Here is a 15,369-nt window from a genome sequence, read left to right as displayed (position 1 = left end):
AGTAGACCATGGGCCTAGAACCCGGAACACAAACGATTCGGGATCGCGGAATCCCCAAATAACCAAACCAGATGCAAGGATAAATCATGCACAAAACGTGTTCAGGATATATTCTCGGATCGCCCGTCGCGGGGTTGATTGTTTGTTTGTCAAAGCCAGACAGGCAACATGCAAAGACAAGCAATACAAGAAAGGCAAGCAGACAAGCAAAGACGAAAATAGAATCATGGAACCATGGAAGCATTGCGTGTCCCGTTAGAGAAGCCAGCACGCTCGACGTCGGACCGGGTTGGCAGGTTGGAAGTCGAAAAGGTCTAGACCTTTCTTGGGACTTGGAGAGATGCGGATCGGCATGCGTGTACTATGTAGGTAAGCCTCCTGTGGCCTCTATCAAAGAGTGCCGATGTCGATACTGCGCGATAAGAGCTTGTTTGGGGTGGTAGGTTGACGATCTTTTCTTGGACTTTGGAGGGCTTGGATACAGGGCTGGCTCGGTTTAACTTGGCGACGTGGCCATGGTCGTGGCCGTGGCTGCTGCGCTGGACTGTTAATGGTTCATGGTGGTGTGGCTCTGAATGCGATGTGAGGGAAGAGCTGGAGACGGGAGATAGGGCTTCTGTTAAGGTGTGTGAAGTTATTGACTTTCGACGGACTGATCGGTCGGTCAATCTGGCAAAGCAAGAAGGTGATTGGTAACCACGAACTCAAAGAGCTCGATGAAGAGTTGGGATGAGAAGATCTATAACGGCTTCTGTTGGTGTTCCTGCCTTAACAAGGCTGGTCTTAACAGCTCCAGGGTCGTGCAGTCGGAGACTTTTGATGGACTGTGACAAAGTGCATGAGCTCTGAGTTGAGGGCAACTCCGCCATGACCGCCAATAAGTTCGGATCGACCGCAATCCCATTATCAAATCCCTATGAGCTAGGAACCTCGTACATCAATCAGGTCGTGGTGTTTCTTCAATACCTTATGAAACCTCCAGACGATGGTCTTGCCGCCGGCATCTCCCCAGCTGTCCCAGAACCCCAAAAGTTCCAAAAGCTACCCCAACTCTTGGCACCACGTCACTTTGGGCCAGTTTGGGGTACAGGGGTTGTTGTTGCCTAGCGTTTTGTGGGTCAACCAGCTGAGCTGCCTGCTGTGCCTGAATTGAACACGATGATCTGGAACCATTGAACCAAAGAACGGCAAGAGCGGGCGACTATCTTGCGGTCTGTCCCGTGATTTCGCGTTGAATTGGTAGAATAGGGAAAGAACAGGGGCGGCTGTTGCCTGGAAGACTGGAGCGCGGAAGCGCGCTTACCCAAATGGTTGTTTGTACGCACTACTAGGAAGGAGCAATATCAAGTGATGTTTCCCCGAGGAAAGAAGTTGCTGCTTCCTTCCTTCTCCTTCAAGTTCTTCCCTCAGGTTGATCTCACTTGACCTTGTCAATCAATCCCGACACGGTCATTGTCATCTCTCATCCTTCCATCCTTCCATCCTTCCATCCTTCCATCCTTCCATCCTTCACGCTCAATCGTTTGTTTACTTTCGGACGCGCCTTCACACTCTACTCACCTCGGGGACCCTTCATCAGTCCATCACAATGCCGCCCAAACGAGCAAAGAAAGAAGCTGCTCCAACAGCCCCGCAGTGGCCGCTGAAAGACTGTCGCATTGTCTTCAGCGGACCCTTCAAGGGCGGCCAAGACCAGTACAAGGAAACTGTCCATTCCCTCGGAGGAAATACCATTGTGACGCACGTCATGCAGGGAGTCACCCATGTCATTTACTCCGACAAAAATGCCAACAAGATCAGTGAAAAAGTCAGAAAGGCTTATGAAATTGGTATTCCCGTCGTCAGCGTCGACTGGCTGCTCAAGACCAAAGAGAATAATGTCCAACAACCGGAAGCTGACTACGCTCTGGACATGTCCTCCTTGGATGATGCCGCTACCGACGCTGTTATGGCTGACGATGACGATTCCTCTCAAAAGAACGGCGATGACACCAGAGGCACCAAGAGAAAGAGATCACCGTCGCTATTGCAGGGTAGTGTCAAGACCGAAGCTGAGGAGGACACCTTGGAAAAGCCAAAGTTCAAAAGCTTGAAAGCTGTCGGCGAGGGCCAAGTCCTGAAAGACAAGACCATAGAGATTCCTACAGACGTCGGTGCTCCCGATTTCTACCACGTCTATGTCGACTCTGATGGTGTTGTCTATGACGCATCCTTGAACTTGACCAACTCCGCTGGCAATAACAACAAGTTCTATCGCCTCCAGGCAAGTTACCGCTTGGATCTCTCCTGTCACGCTCTCAAACTAACCGGTTAAATAGCTTTTGACGCAGCTGGACACATGTTTCGCGGTCTGGACCCGCTGGGGCCGTGTCGGGGAATTCGGCCAGAAAGCACAGCTTGACTTCCCGTCGCTCGAAGATGCCCTGGCAGCCTTCGAAAAGAAGTTTAAAGACAAGTCGGGATTGCTCTGGAGCAACCGAGGCGATGATCCCAAGCCCAAGAAGTATGCCTTCGTCGAGGTAAACTATAAGGATGACTCCGATGACGAAGACGAGGTTGAGGGCGGCACGGGCCCGAAAGAAGAGGAAAACGACCGGAAGTCTCCCAAATGCACACTTGCCCCTCCGGTAGCCGAACTCATGCAGTTCATCTTCAACCAGCAGTTGATGGACAACACCATGTCGGCACTCAAGTACGATGCTAAGAAGCTCCCACTGGGAAAGCTCAGCAAGGCCACCATCATGCGTGGCTTCCAGTCGCTCAAGAATCTTTCGGAACTTTTCACAAACCCTTCCAAAGCTTCTGACTATGGTCTTCCATACCAGGAAGCGGTCGAGTATCTTTCCAACACCTACTACTCGGTTATCCCGCACGCATTCGGCCGTGACCGGCCACCTGTCATTGCGACCGATCAACTGTTGAAGCAAGAAATTGAGTTGCTCGAAAACTTGAACGACATGAAGGAAGCCAGCAACATCATGAAGATCGACAAAACCCAGTTCGATGTCCATCCCCTCGACAGGCAGTTTCAAGGTCTCGGGATGCAGGAGATGTCTCCTTTGGACCGCGCTTCGACCGAGTTCACCAACCTGCAAGAATACCTGATTGAGACACGGGGTCATACTCACGGAGTTAACTACCAAGTTGAGGAGATCTTCCGTATCGAGCGCCAGGGCGAGTTCGACCGGTTTGAGCAGAGTGACTATGCCGACGGCAAGCTTAAGCTCAAGAAAAATCGCAAGCTCTTGTGGCACGGTTCCCGCTCCACGAACTTCGGTGGCATCCTTAGCCAGGGCCTCCGTATCGCGCCGCCGGAAGCCCCCGTCAATGGTTACATGTTTGGCAAGGGCGTCTACCTAGCCGATATGTCCAGCAAGTCAGCAGGCTACTGCAATGCTTATTCATCCGACGGCACCGCCCTCCTCTTGCTCTGCGAGGCTGAGCTTGGTGATCCCATCCAGGAGTTGAACGATTCCGATTACAATGCTGGCGAGCACGCCAAGGAGAAGGGAATGCTTTCTACGTGGGGCAAGGGCAGGTATGGCCCGTTGAAGTGGAAGGATGCTGGTGTAGTGAACCCAGCACTACAGGGTGTGATGATGGTAAGTTCTTGTCTTGCTTCTCTCGGTGCTGACAGGAAAGACGTGGTTGCTAACGAGAAATCCAGCCCGACACATTGGTCAAACCCGGCGATACCAAGTACCCGGGCGCTAGTCTGTGGTACAACGAGTACATTGTGTATGATGTTACCCAGATCCGTCTGAGGTATCTTTTGCGTGTCAAGATGTAGTTTCGTCTGCTACCTTTGCTTGAGTTTCGATCTGCGTTATGGGAAATTGTAAGGGGTTTAGGAGTAAGGGGGGCGTGGAAATTTTTCTTCTTGTGATTATACGATCTGTTATGGATTCATGGGTCTTTGTTGTCATTTGTGGTCGCGGTCAAGGAGTCATATGTGTACGAGCTGCTCATTGCAAGGCATTCTATGTCAAGGGAAATGCATTCATAAACTGCTATGCAGTATATAGAAGAATAAAAAAACGCCCTTTTCATCCCATGATCAACTTCTCAGCCGCAACAGCGGCGAAAAGAATCACAACTCGCTGTTGAGTAACATCTTGCTAGTCGGCCCTGTCTTCTGTCACGGGCACTTTGTGGCGCCCAGCCATTCCTAGACTGAGGGTATCAACTTGCAAACCAAGGCACAATGAACCTCAGGGGTAACTTGCGAAGCATCCTGCTCCTCTTTCAAGCCGTGATTTTCTGGCCAAGCACCGAGCAAGCGGTGATGTACTTGACAGATCCCGATGCCTCTATTAATTTCAACGATATACCGGACATTGGCGTGTTATAAAGTGTACACGGTTTTTGTTCCAGTGTTGGTTCCATTTGTAGGTCAAGGAGCCTCAATCGTCCGCCTGAGGCTGGCTCACATGCGCCTTCCAGATGACGGTGGAAGAATTCACTCCGTTATCACCTTCTCTCCCATTCTCATCGACACTTGCATCGAGGAGCCTTCCCAGAAGAGTTAACATCTTCAAAGCCATTGACACCATACTCGCATCCGTAAGGAGTTGCTCAGCGTACCTGCATTCCTTCCTCGGCCGGGTGAAGAATACCCCGGATTTCCAGACACATGACCGCACCAGCCAGCAAACATGGAACCGACGCGTATCATACACTTACCAGGTAATCTACCCGCGTCCTAAACGAGTGGGACCGCTTACCTTCCAAGTCATGTTCCCTGGCCCGCCTTCTTGGCTTCCAACACCTGGCCCCAGCTCGAGACTGGAAGTAGAGCTATACATACTAGTTCCCCCGCCTAATATTTCAACAAACAAAGAAACAAAATGGGAATAGAAAGCGTGGTTAGTATAAGTAGTGGTTTAGTACGCCTGTTGCGCTCCAAAGACGTGACTTAGTGCCTCTATACTGTAGAAGTTGTCGAGCGGGAATCCTCGGTTCGAGTCCCGGACTGCGGGATAACCCTTTTTTTCTACCGACTTTTATCTTTTGGTTCTTTTTGTCTATTTTGTTTTTACACTCGCTGTTTTTATGTTTTTGTTTCTGTCTGTTGTTGCATCATAGACTTCTTGATCTCGCCCATGCCTCACCCATCTTCATACTTGAAGTCCTTCCTGTGATTCCTAGGGCATGGGCTGGAATGGTTATAGCCAAGGTGAGAGGAGCATGCGAGGATGTGTCTCGTACTGAGTTTCTGACAACAGGCAGGGAGGCAGGTAGCTCTCTGTCTTACTCTTGCCTCCTAAAGGTAAGCAAAGCATCACCGCCGGAGGATTGTCGCTGCTATTGAAGCCTTTGGTCATACTCCTTAATTTTGTGTAAGGTATTTAGGTAGCATGCACATAGGTTGAAGGCATGGTTTGGTGTCTGCTATGAAGTTTCGTTAGTGTCTTGGTCTGAACTTGTTTCCTTTTTGCCACATTTGTGCAATCGCTCGCGGACTTACCTTGATGTACAGGTTTAGGCAGGTGGGCAAACAAATGCCAAGTTATTGGTAGAGGTATTCCAGACCGTGTCGTCCTCACATGGAAGGCAGAATTTGAATCATACCTACACGGGTAACTGCTTTGACTCGAGGTATTGAGAGGATGAGCGGTTGATCCTGAGGTAGTGTTTGCTGTAATTTTCCGATATTCGCCGGTGCTTTTGATTTGATTTGCCTGGGGCAATGTTCCAAGTCATAGGCTTATAGCCCGGGACGTTTGACAGAGATGAACCCTCGGGGCTCCTGAGAAACATAAACTTCCATGTTGATAGGAAGGAACTGATTCCTGTTCCGTCAATCGATACTCGCATCTGGCAGTTTTCACTGCATGCCCAGACCAAGAAGAGGAGAGCTCAACCAATACAAGGACCACCCGAAGCGTCTATCACTTGCCGCCGTTCGGTTTCCGACATTCTGCAGCCGAAGGTTCATTTTGTGTGGCTAGTCTGAAAGCATTAGCCCATCAAGATGGAAGCTATCTACCACAATATGTAGGGTTTTACTTTGAAGCTGCGGTCTCTTTTCTGCAACCCACCTTCCAAATCGTATATGGGATCAGCGGCTGGATCGGCAGAGGCAGCATTCCCCAACCCATGGTCGAGACCTCAGACAGGCGTCTAGATGCAGCCACTGCTGCTTCATGAGTACTGTGCGTAAATCTCACACACTATTAAGCATCCGACAGGCTTGGTGAGGATCAACAGACTGTAGCAGCAGCCGCCCAGACCACCGCACTGTGCTGCCTGCAAGAACTCTGGGGACGGGGTGCATGCCTTGGGAAGGAATGTCAGAAGCTTCTGGGCAATTGAATTGAAGTTCTGTTGTGAGGAAGGAGCATTGGGAAGACGAATGGAAAAATTTTCCGCCGTTAGCCGCAATTCTGCAAGGTCTGGGTCTCTTATCAAGGCAAAGTCTGCGAATGGCAAAAGGAACCGGAGCAAGAGGGTTGGTTGGGCCAAAAGATGTATATCTAGGATCAAGACCTATGATCCTTTCAGCGGTTCTTGCAGACTTTGTCCTTACCTATCTTTCCGTCTTTGCTTGCCATCATTTGTAGAATCCTTGCGCAATATCCAGCCGGACTGCCTTTTTCTTTACCTTGGTTTCTCCTGCCAGCCTCTCTGACAAGCAACCATGGCCGACCCCTTTGCCGTCATCGAAGCGGCTCAGACCTGTATCCAGTGAGTTGCTACAGTAATGCCTTACACACCCAAAAATTTCCATCAATTTCTTGCGAAATAACTGACATGAGACTTCCTCTCGTTCCAGGGTTGGAAAAAAGGTCTACAAGTTCTGTCAGAATTACCACAACGCCTCCGATAACCTTTATGGCGTGACTGTGAGACTTCGGTCGGTCATCATGCAAATCGAGACCTTGGGCAACGCACTTCTCGACGCCCGCAACAGTCCTGCCAAAATGGAAGAGGTTCGAGGACAAGCAGAGATGCTTTTTCCAGGTCTGGAAGACTATAACCAGCAAATACGAGGACCTGGAAGACCAGCTCGGCCCTTATGACGGGAAGGCGTGGAACGTCTTCGACAGGGTCAAATTTTCCATGCGGAAAGAGAGTCTGCAAAAGGACGTCGACGATCTCGCCGATTACCGGCAGTGGTACTTTCCGGAATGGATGCAAATTTTCCGGGAGGCGCCGTCGAGCACCCCTATCGGCCAACCCGCCCTTGAGGACCCAAAGTCACAAAGAAACCAGCAAAGGTGTGACAAGGGCAGTGTTCTGGGCTTGGAACAGTAGTTCAATTCCGCTGATAAACTACTTTGGTCTCGAAGGCCTTGTTGGTCCTTTCAACCTCTAGAGAAAGGCTGGGCTTCAAGGCCTTCTTATGCCAAAGGGAAACGGTACCTATCTAGTACGTACAGGTCCTTGTCACCTGAGGCTCCAAAGAATCTAGCGATCTGCATACATGTAGGTCTTTCTCGTATGACACCAGGAGTGTGGCATATGCCCGTTTGACAGTGGGGCATGTGCCCGTATGCCACCAGGAGTGTAGCATATGCCCGTATGCTACCAGGAGTGTAGCATATGTCCGTGTAACACCAGGAGTGTGGCATATGCCCGTATGCCACCAGGAGTGTAGCGTATGCCCGTATGCCACCAGGAGTGTAGCATATGCCCGTATGTTACCAGGAGTGTGGCATATGTCCGTGTGACAAAAGGATTGGATTACCCTGGAAGATCCGCGGAAGCTTCCTCATCACAGAAAAGAATGGGGGTGGGAAGCGGAGATATACAATGAAAAGATGGAGCATCCGTACGCAGCGACCGACGAAAGAAACGCACCATGGATGGTGCTTGTGAACGACTTGAAGTCTTCTGTCAACGACGCCCCTGAGCTCTCCATGATACAAGAAAGGGATGCTCCAAGGTTCGTCCTCCTCCAACATCCACCCGGGAAACATCCTCAACTTCACCAACAGGAAAAGCATAGAAAGATGCAGCACCAAACCCCCGCCCAACGTCTTCCTTACTGGCTTCACTGTCGCCAATCATTTTCGAGCGCAAACCGCGCGAGCCCACCGGGAAAAGCTTGAGATGAAGACGATCTACCTCCACCCTGACCTCCGCGGGGAGAACCCCGTGTCCAGGAAGCCGCAATTCCACCACGACCTATACAGTCTTGTCTGTCTCCTCGAGATTGGTGTGTAGGCAAGCTTCCTCCACACCAACTTCACTACTGGGGAGGAGGGCTTCACCACCGGCGAGCAGGGCCCGGGAGCGGCATTTGACCGGTACTGCTGTAGCTACAACAAAAATGTGTGCCGTGAGTTGAAGGAGAACCCTAAGAAGCGCGTCGAGATCATGCAAGACTCGTCTGCGTTGGTGCTCAAAGAATATTTCTTGCATCTCTGCACCTCCAGTGCGGGGTAGCTGCGAAATAGGAGTGGTTTGAGAGATGGCTACGCCGACGTCGTGAAGGACTGTCTGACTTGCCTGGATCCGGACAATGCCACTTTCAACGGCTATCAAAGGAAGAAGTTCCGGGATAAGAATGGCGCCGTCGTGCCCCGGTTGATTAGCGAGAACATTCTGGGTAGGCTCACCGGGATACTCCCGCAGAAAGAGTTCGACGATTTGGATATAAAGATGGGAATGGAAGGTCCTGGTTGGGTAGACATGTAAGATAGGTCTTGAATACCTCCCGTCTTTACTCTTTGTTCCTTTTAAGGCTTTGGGCTTTAGTGATACACCTATAGACCGATCCCAGAAAGAAATGGAGCCTACATACCTTAGGTACCATATACCGTGGGTGACAATCATTACTCTTTCGCATTGCTACCTAGACAAGCCGTTTCCATATGTCACGACGATGCTGTCTTGCTCAACTTCTATGTTGACAACGCCGGCAGCTTGGTTTGGCCCGTGCATTTTGGTCCACTTTTCCCGGTTAAGCAGCGTTGCAGACTGCAGACTGCATGCATTGGGGAGGACACTCGACGGAAAGTACCGAACTGAGGAGAGACTGAAAATACTAAGGTCTACATCTTTTCCTTTGTTCAATCTTGCTTGGGACTGTTTCCACATTATTCTTTTCTCCTATAATGCTGGGTGTTGGATATCGTACGGAGGTTTGTACGTTCAACTGTATTTTTCCCCACACCAGCACCTGATATCACCTGCTGGCCTCTACGCCCACGCCCAATAGCAGTCGAAGTCTTCCGTACTATTACCAAAGTTACTAAGATTTTAAAGTCTCAAGATCACAAGGTCTCAAAGTTCCAAAGTCTTTCTTAACGTTTTCAAACTCATAATATTAAAACTTCTTAATTATTAGAAATAAACGTTGAAAAATTGGAATTTTTGTATATTCGCGAATTATTTAGTTTGGATATGGACCTTGGTCAAGGTGCTTTAGTCAAGGTGCTTTGAAAGGGGTACTTTGTCTAAACTACTCCAATTCTGACTCCGAATTGGAGACCAGGAATCAATGCGCTCAAACTTTCAACGTCTCGCGGTCCGAACACCTCGAAGTTCGAAGCTGCAGGTCCGTCAATTACTTTGGAAAGGGGGTGCAACCAGCGGAGGTGCCAGTTGCAAAGTGGGTCAGAATACAGTTAAACATAGAAATCTCCTTAATATCGGAGTGTCTGCTTCGTGTGCCGGGGAGACTGGAGGTCTCACATTGGAATAGACATGGACGGATGAGACCACTTGAGTGGCGTTGCCGATGGATATCGTTTGCTGTTTATGGGAAAACAAAATAGATTCGAAATCTAACCTGGAAAGCAATGGAAAATAAAGAGATCCTCCTCCGGCACATGTACTGATAGCTTTTCTCCAGCAGATATCCCAAGGTCCTCTCTCCGACATGCTGCCATCTGACTTATCACCACTTGACTGACTTCCCATCACGCCACGTCATGCAATCCTCCTTTTCAGGTTGTCAGCCTGAACCAACCAATTCAAGCACACCTTCCATGGTTCTTAACTTCTCCTCAAAGCCCTTCCCGTCTATATGCTTGTACTCCTCCGACAAAAATGGCCTAACCGGCTCAACCTGGGCACCCGCTCTGAATAGCCTTTGTGAGATGATCCAGGATGGGGGACCCATGTCGAGGGCAATGCTAAGCGGCGTCAAGATGTCATTAGCGACGCGTTTGTTGACATCGGCTCCCAGGTGAATGATAGTGTCGACGACATGATGATAGCGCGATTCAACAGCGAGGTGCAGCGCGGTGAACCCTTCGTCGTTGGTGAGGTCGACTTCTTTGATGCCGCAACTCCTGGTAGCGTAGGTCCTCAGCGTCTCAATCACCTTGAACTGCCTATGCTCTGCTGCTTTCATAAGGGCTGTGGTGCTTCCGTAGTGCGGGCCCGTGTGGTCGGCATTTTTAAGCTCGAGTTTCCCTCTCCTTTTGCTGTCCTTGAAGAGCCAATCGAGGATATGAGTCTCACCAGCCCCAGCAGCCCAAACCAGCAGTGTGGCCGCAATCAAATTGACCTTCCCGTACAGCGGCTTGCTATTCATGTGGTCCGGCTCTGGTACCGCACAGTGCCTGCTGGACAGGTGGCTGACCAGGTCGGGGAGAGTCCATTTTTTCTGAACCATAGCATTGTACGGACACTCCAGCTTGTACGGGCACCCCATATTTTTTATGCTTCCAGCTGATGAGGTAGGTCTGGCAGATGCCCTAATTTTTGAGACTCCATGTCGATTTTTGGTAGAACCACGTTCACTCAGGCTGACGTAGGTTATCCCCCAGGGCCCTGACGCCAATTTATCCATTATACGGTCTGTGTACCTGAGTCAGTCTTGTTCATTGTGTTTGTGCTGGAGGCTACCGCCAAAGAGTTTCTTACCTGCTTCTTCCCGGTCGGCCGGGGAGTAGTCACTGAAAGCCACGCTCGGGTCCCTAGAATTCCAGCCACCTCGGAAAAGATGGCCGTCTTCCGCATCATACTGACTTTGGGTATCTTACTCTGAACGGCTCATATCGACGCTTGACCGACATGAGTAATTGTCGGCATATCTTTGCTCCACGTTCAGGTGCGTATGGTGGCCGACACTTGGCAACGTGGAGGTATGGTGAGGCAGGAGGCTCTCCACATGAGGCCGTAAAACCGCGGAGACCTCAATAAGCCCCAGAGGCGTGGGTTGCTGGTCACCACTAAGTTGCACATCGGCTTCTTTTCCAATCAGCCACTCGACTAATGATATGTTGTCGGTGTAGCAAGCCACCCAAAGCGCCGTCATTGTTCCGGTGAGGCCCCATTCCCGAGAACACCAGGCAGTGCTCACAGAGTTGACCCACACCCAGTTTTTCTCATTCTCGAGCAAGTACTCGATCACTCTGCCCTTCTTGCGAAACGCAGCTTCAATGGGCATTTTCGGCATGTACTGAGCTGGGCTTTCGTTGGGATTGAGCTTGATGTGGAGATGCCAGAGAAGGTGCTGAGCAAATTTAGAAGAAGGCTATGCGGCGGCCACGCAGGTTTCCGTATCTCTGGGGAAGGCGCCCCTGTAGCCATCGGGATCAGTGTACGGGCAAAATACAATGTTAGAACCTTTCATCACAGTCATGTTCCCGGCCACGCTGCTTAGGTTTTGACCGAAGTTGGGGTCATCCTCCAGCCGGGCCTCTTCATCAGCCACGGAATTGCAATCTCTAGTGATAGGCAAAAAGTGTGTTAGTATGCCAGGGATTTGTCTCTCGTGTGGCTTTGGGAAACCACAAAGCACGTAAACCTACTCCATATCTGAGTCTTCCACCTCTGACTCGTAATCCCTGAACCAAGCATGCTTGCGGCACTCGTCTGGGAGCTTGCGCTTTTCTGCTGCTGTCAACCGTTCTAAGATAAAGTGCTGTCCTTCTGATGTAAGCCGGTTGGGGCCTCTGGTCAACGTGTCTTGGTGAATCTGGCTGGTCCTTTCGTAGTCCTATTTGCTCTGGATGAAGGTAGATTTCTCCGAATGTGATTGGAAGGGGTATTTTTGGCATAGCAAATAGTACGTCGTGGTCCCCAAAGCCCACATGTCCATGCGGAAACAATCGGTGTTGTCCATCGTTACTGGATATAGGTGTGCCAAGTTCACCTCCGGGGGTAGGTGGTCCGGAGTACCCTTGACGGTGCTGTTTTTGCCATTCCCAGATTTTATTCGTTTGCTAAGTCCAAAGTCGGCGAGGTTGATCTGCCAGCTCTGAAATCTAGAGGTAGGCATCTGCGCGATGAGAATGTTCTAAGGATATGGTTAGCCGGTGTAATAACGGTACCCAGATGTCCAGTTGGCGTAACAAAGTAGCAAACCAGTACCTTCGGATTCAGGTCACGATGCGCAAACCCAGCACGATGCATGATCTTAAGAGCCTTCAAGACTTGCTCAACAACTTGCTTGCAATCCGGCTCAGGAAGCACCCGTGTATTCCCCAGATAGCTCTCGAGACTACCGTCCTTCAGGAACTCCATTGTGACGTATACGAAATCTCGCGTTTTAAACCACCCGTAGAAGGAGACGAAGTGGTGGCGGAACTTTGCTTTCTAACAGGGAAACATAAATCAACAGTGTATAGGTACGGTATGTGGTGGAAAGGTGAATGTTGTAGGCAAGGCACTTCGGCATTAACTGACAATGTATGGGCTGCCTTAGCCTATAAACTAGAGACTGGGCATAGAGCTTACCCTCTCGTTTCCCAGTACTCCTAGCGCCGTCAGCTCGTCCTCGTAGTAGAAAGGGTCCCCATCTAGGCATTGGATTGGGGACCTCTTCACTGCACGGAACTTGCCTATTGCCGCCGGATTTTGGCCCTCGATGCATACGTGTAGATAGACATGCCCTTGGGCTCCCCCTCCAATACATCCTCTCTCCACCCATTTCTTGGTGATTACCTGAGCGGTCTTCTGATAAAGGTCGGCTTTCCTTTCATGGATGAGTTTCATTATCTTACTATCATTGTCCATCACTTTTCTTGTGCCCAAAAGCCAGGACTTCAGTTTTGCCGGAAGCTTACGTTGTTCTGAAGCCGTAGAAGCCATTGGTTTCTGACGAGGTAGATACCGGAGGTAAGATTGGAGGAAGAGAAGAAGCGAGTGATGAGGTAGAAAAATGATATGTGTGTTGGAGGTAACGGAATGATACACCACAAGTGGCATTGAGTGTGGGAGTGAATTTCGTGTATTGATTAGGTTAAAAGAGAGAGAGAGAACAGAACAAGGAGGACGGAGTCCGACGTGGTTTATATACAGGGTAGCTATGTGTGGATCGTATCCACTTAGACAGAAACGCCAAAGAATGTGATGGCTTCAACACTCCCCCTCGATCCAAGCATAGGTTACAAGTGGTTATTTACAGTGATTCTCTCTCTCACACACGTTGGTCAGCACCAGTAAAAACCCAGTGGGAAAAGGATTGCTGCCGTGTGTGGATCGTAAAGTGAAAGTAAGTTGAAAAACAGATTTGTGATCCCGGGACCAAGCCCGGGAGTGGAATTTGGATTGAAGCATGGAAATAGGTGTGTCGGCGGGTCAGCCGCCTGAAGAGTTGTATGAGCGTTGTGGGTGTAGTACAGAGGTGCCAGTGATTATAGTGTTGAAAGGACACTAATTAGACCCTTCTGGGGCTTCCAAGAGTCCAAGGGCTCGTCGGTGGCGTTGGAAGGCGTCGCGGGGTAGTGGCTTCGTGAAGACGTCTGCCACTTGTTCGTTTGTGGGAATGTACTGGAAATTGACGTCTCCAGCTGCTTGGCGTTCTCTGCACCAGAGTTCTTGTACGTGAATGTGTTTAGTGCGGGAATGGTGTTGCGGGTTCCTCGCAAGGGCCAGTGCATCTTGGTTGTCCCCGTAGACCCTTGTGGCCCCTCGGGTTTGCTTGATGTGCAAGTCCGAGAGCAGTCGGCGGAGCCAGATAGCTTCCTTGGTGGCCTGGGTCTGTGCCATAAGTTCAGCTTCGCAGGATGACAAGGACACAGTGGGCTGGCGTTTTGATTGCCAACTGATAGCTGCGCTACCGATGTGGAACACAAAGCCTCCGGTGGAGCGTCTTGTTGAGGTGTCACCCGCCCAGTCGGCGTCTGAAAAACCAGTGAGGTCCTTGAGCTCACCGGTATAAGTGAGTTCGAGGTTGATGGTTCCCTTGAGGTATCTGAAGATGCGTTTCACGGCTGTAACGTGGGCGAGCGTTGGGTTGGCGAGATACCGGCTGCAGAAGGATACGGCAAAGGCTGTATCTGGACGAGTGCCGAGCATAGCGTACATAAGGGAACCGATGGCGCTGGCGTACCAGTGCCGGAGGTAGTTGGAGGCGATGTGGTCGCTGGTCGGTTCTGGGATCTTGCTGGTGTCCATTGGGGTAGATACTGGCTTGCAATCGAGCATCCCAAACTCCTTAAGTATCTTTTCGATGTAGGCTCTTTGGTTGAGTCGGATGATGTGCCGTGATCTATCGCGGGTAACAGCCATGCCCAAGTAATAAGAACAAGGGCCAAGGTCTGTCATTTTGAAACGCTGACTGAGTGCGTGCTTTAGTGCTTGAACGTCGGGTTTGTTGGGGCCGGCAATTAGTAGATCATCAACGTAGATGGCGATATAGGTGTTTCCTTTGCTGAAGATGGCAGCGTCGGATGGTAGTGGTGAGAAGCCCAGGCCATTCAATAAGGTAGCTAGGGTTTTGTACCACACTCGTGGACTCTGTTTGAGGCCATAGAGGGCTCGGTTGAGGCGGCAGACGAGGTTGGGGTTGCTGTTAGGGATACCAGGTGGTTGCTCGACGTAGATTTCTTCGTCTACTTCACCATACAGGAATGCGGTTTGTACGTCCATCTGTTCCAGCTCGAGATCCAGGGCGGCAGCGAGAGCAAATATGAGCTTGTAACTCATCGGTTTGACCACCGAGGCAAAGGTCTCGTTGTAGTCTACCCCTTCCTGTTGCTCGAAACCACGGACAACCCATCGCGCCTTGTATCGTAGGACCTCGCCGTTGGCACCTGTCTTGAGCTTGTATACCCATTTCCCAGACAATACCTTTCTGCCCAATATTTTTGGCACCAATGTCCAGGTTTTGTTTTGTAAAAGCGATTGGTACTCTTGTTGCATGGCTTCTTTCCATCGTAGCCAGTTAGGCTGTTTTTGGGCTTGGTTGAGGTTGGCGGGCTCAGGGGCAAGAGGTGTGGCAAGCCCCATAAGGGCGAGAATGGCCTTGTCAGGGTTTTTGATAGCTTGAAGCAGTAGTTCGGGATGGTGGCTTGTGACGGTGTGCTGGTGACCTGAGTCGTAGAGGCTTGGATCACCGCCGACAACGATGGTGTCAAGTATGGGTGAGGACGGTGGATATTGGGGCATACCCAGTGGTGGTGACGGTGTGAAGTCGGATGAGAGGTCTGATAATTCTGACTGTGATTCTGGTGAGGTGGTGAG

The 15,369-nt window shown here is 50.4% G+C and overlaps 2 protein-coding genes across 2 annotated transcripts; both read left to right on the top strand.

Moving 5' to 3' along the window:
- The first annotated feature begins 1,388 nt into the window (after positions 1–1,388).
- On the top strand, positions 1,389–4,050 carry SMAC4_07943 (uncharacterized protein). The gene is made up of 3 exons (XM_066090715.1): positions 1,389–2,263; positions 2,319–3,602; positions 3,668–4,050. The coding sequence occupies exons 1-3, from the start codon at positions 1,589–1,591 to the stop codon at positions 3,788–3,790; spliced, it is 2,082 nt and encodes a 693-aa protein (XP_065946313.1). The 5' UTR covers positions 1,389–1,588; the 3' UTR covers positions 3,791–4,050.
- Positions 4,051–6,570: 2,520 nt separating this feature from the next.
- SMAC4_07942 (uncharacterized protein) lies at positions 6,571–7,022 on the top strand (the record flags this gene model as incomplete). Its single annotated transcript, XM_024655914.2, has 2 exons — positions 6,571–6,687; positions 6,776–7,022. The coding sequence occupies exons 1-2, from the start codon at positions 6,641–6,643 to the stop codon at positions 7,020–7,022; spliced, it is 294 nt and encodes a 97-aa protein (XP_024511720.1). The 5' UTR covers positions 6,571–6,640.
- Between the last annotated feature and the right edge of the window lie 8,347 nt (positions 7,023–15,369).

This window comes from Sordaria macrospora, chromosome 2 (assembly GCF_033870435.1).
Source record: "Sordaria macrospora chromosome 2, complete sequence".
NCBI classification, from domain to species: Eukaryota; Fungi; Ascomycota; class Sordariomycetes; order Sordariales; family Sordariaceae; genus Sordaria; species Sordaria macrospora.
The sequence above is the reverse complement of the archived record's forward strand: the minus strand, read 5'-3'. Positions and strand labels throughout refer to the sequence as shown.

Excerpts from the sequence above, each read along its gene's own strand:
- SMAC4_07943 (XM_066090715.1), top strand. The coding sequence starts at position 1,589 with ATGCCGCCCAAACGAGCAAAGAAAGAAGCTGCTCCAACAGCCCCGCAG. Across the intron at positions 2,264-2,318 it reads ACAAGTTCTATCGCCTCCAG|CTTTTGACGCAGCTGGACAC; the intron begins GCAAGTTACCGC and ends CCGGTTAAATAG. Across the intron at positions 3,603-3,667 it reads CACTACAGGGTGTGATGATG|CCCGACACATTGGTCAAACC; the intron begins GTAAGTTCTTGT and ends CGAGAAATCCAG.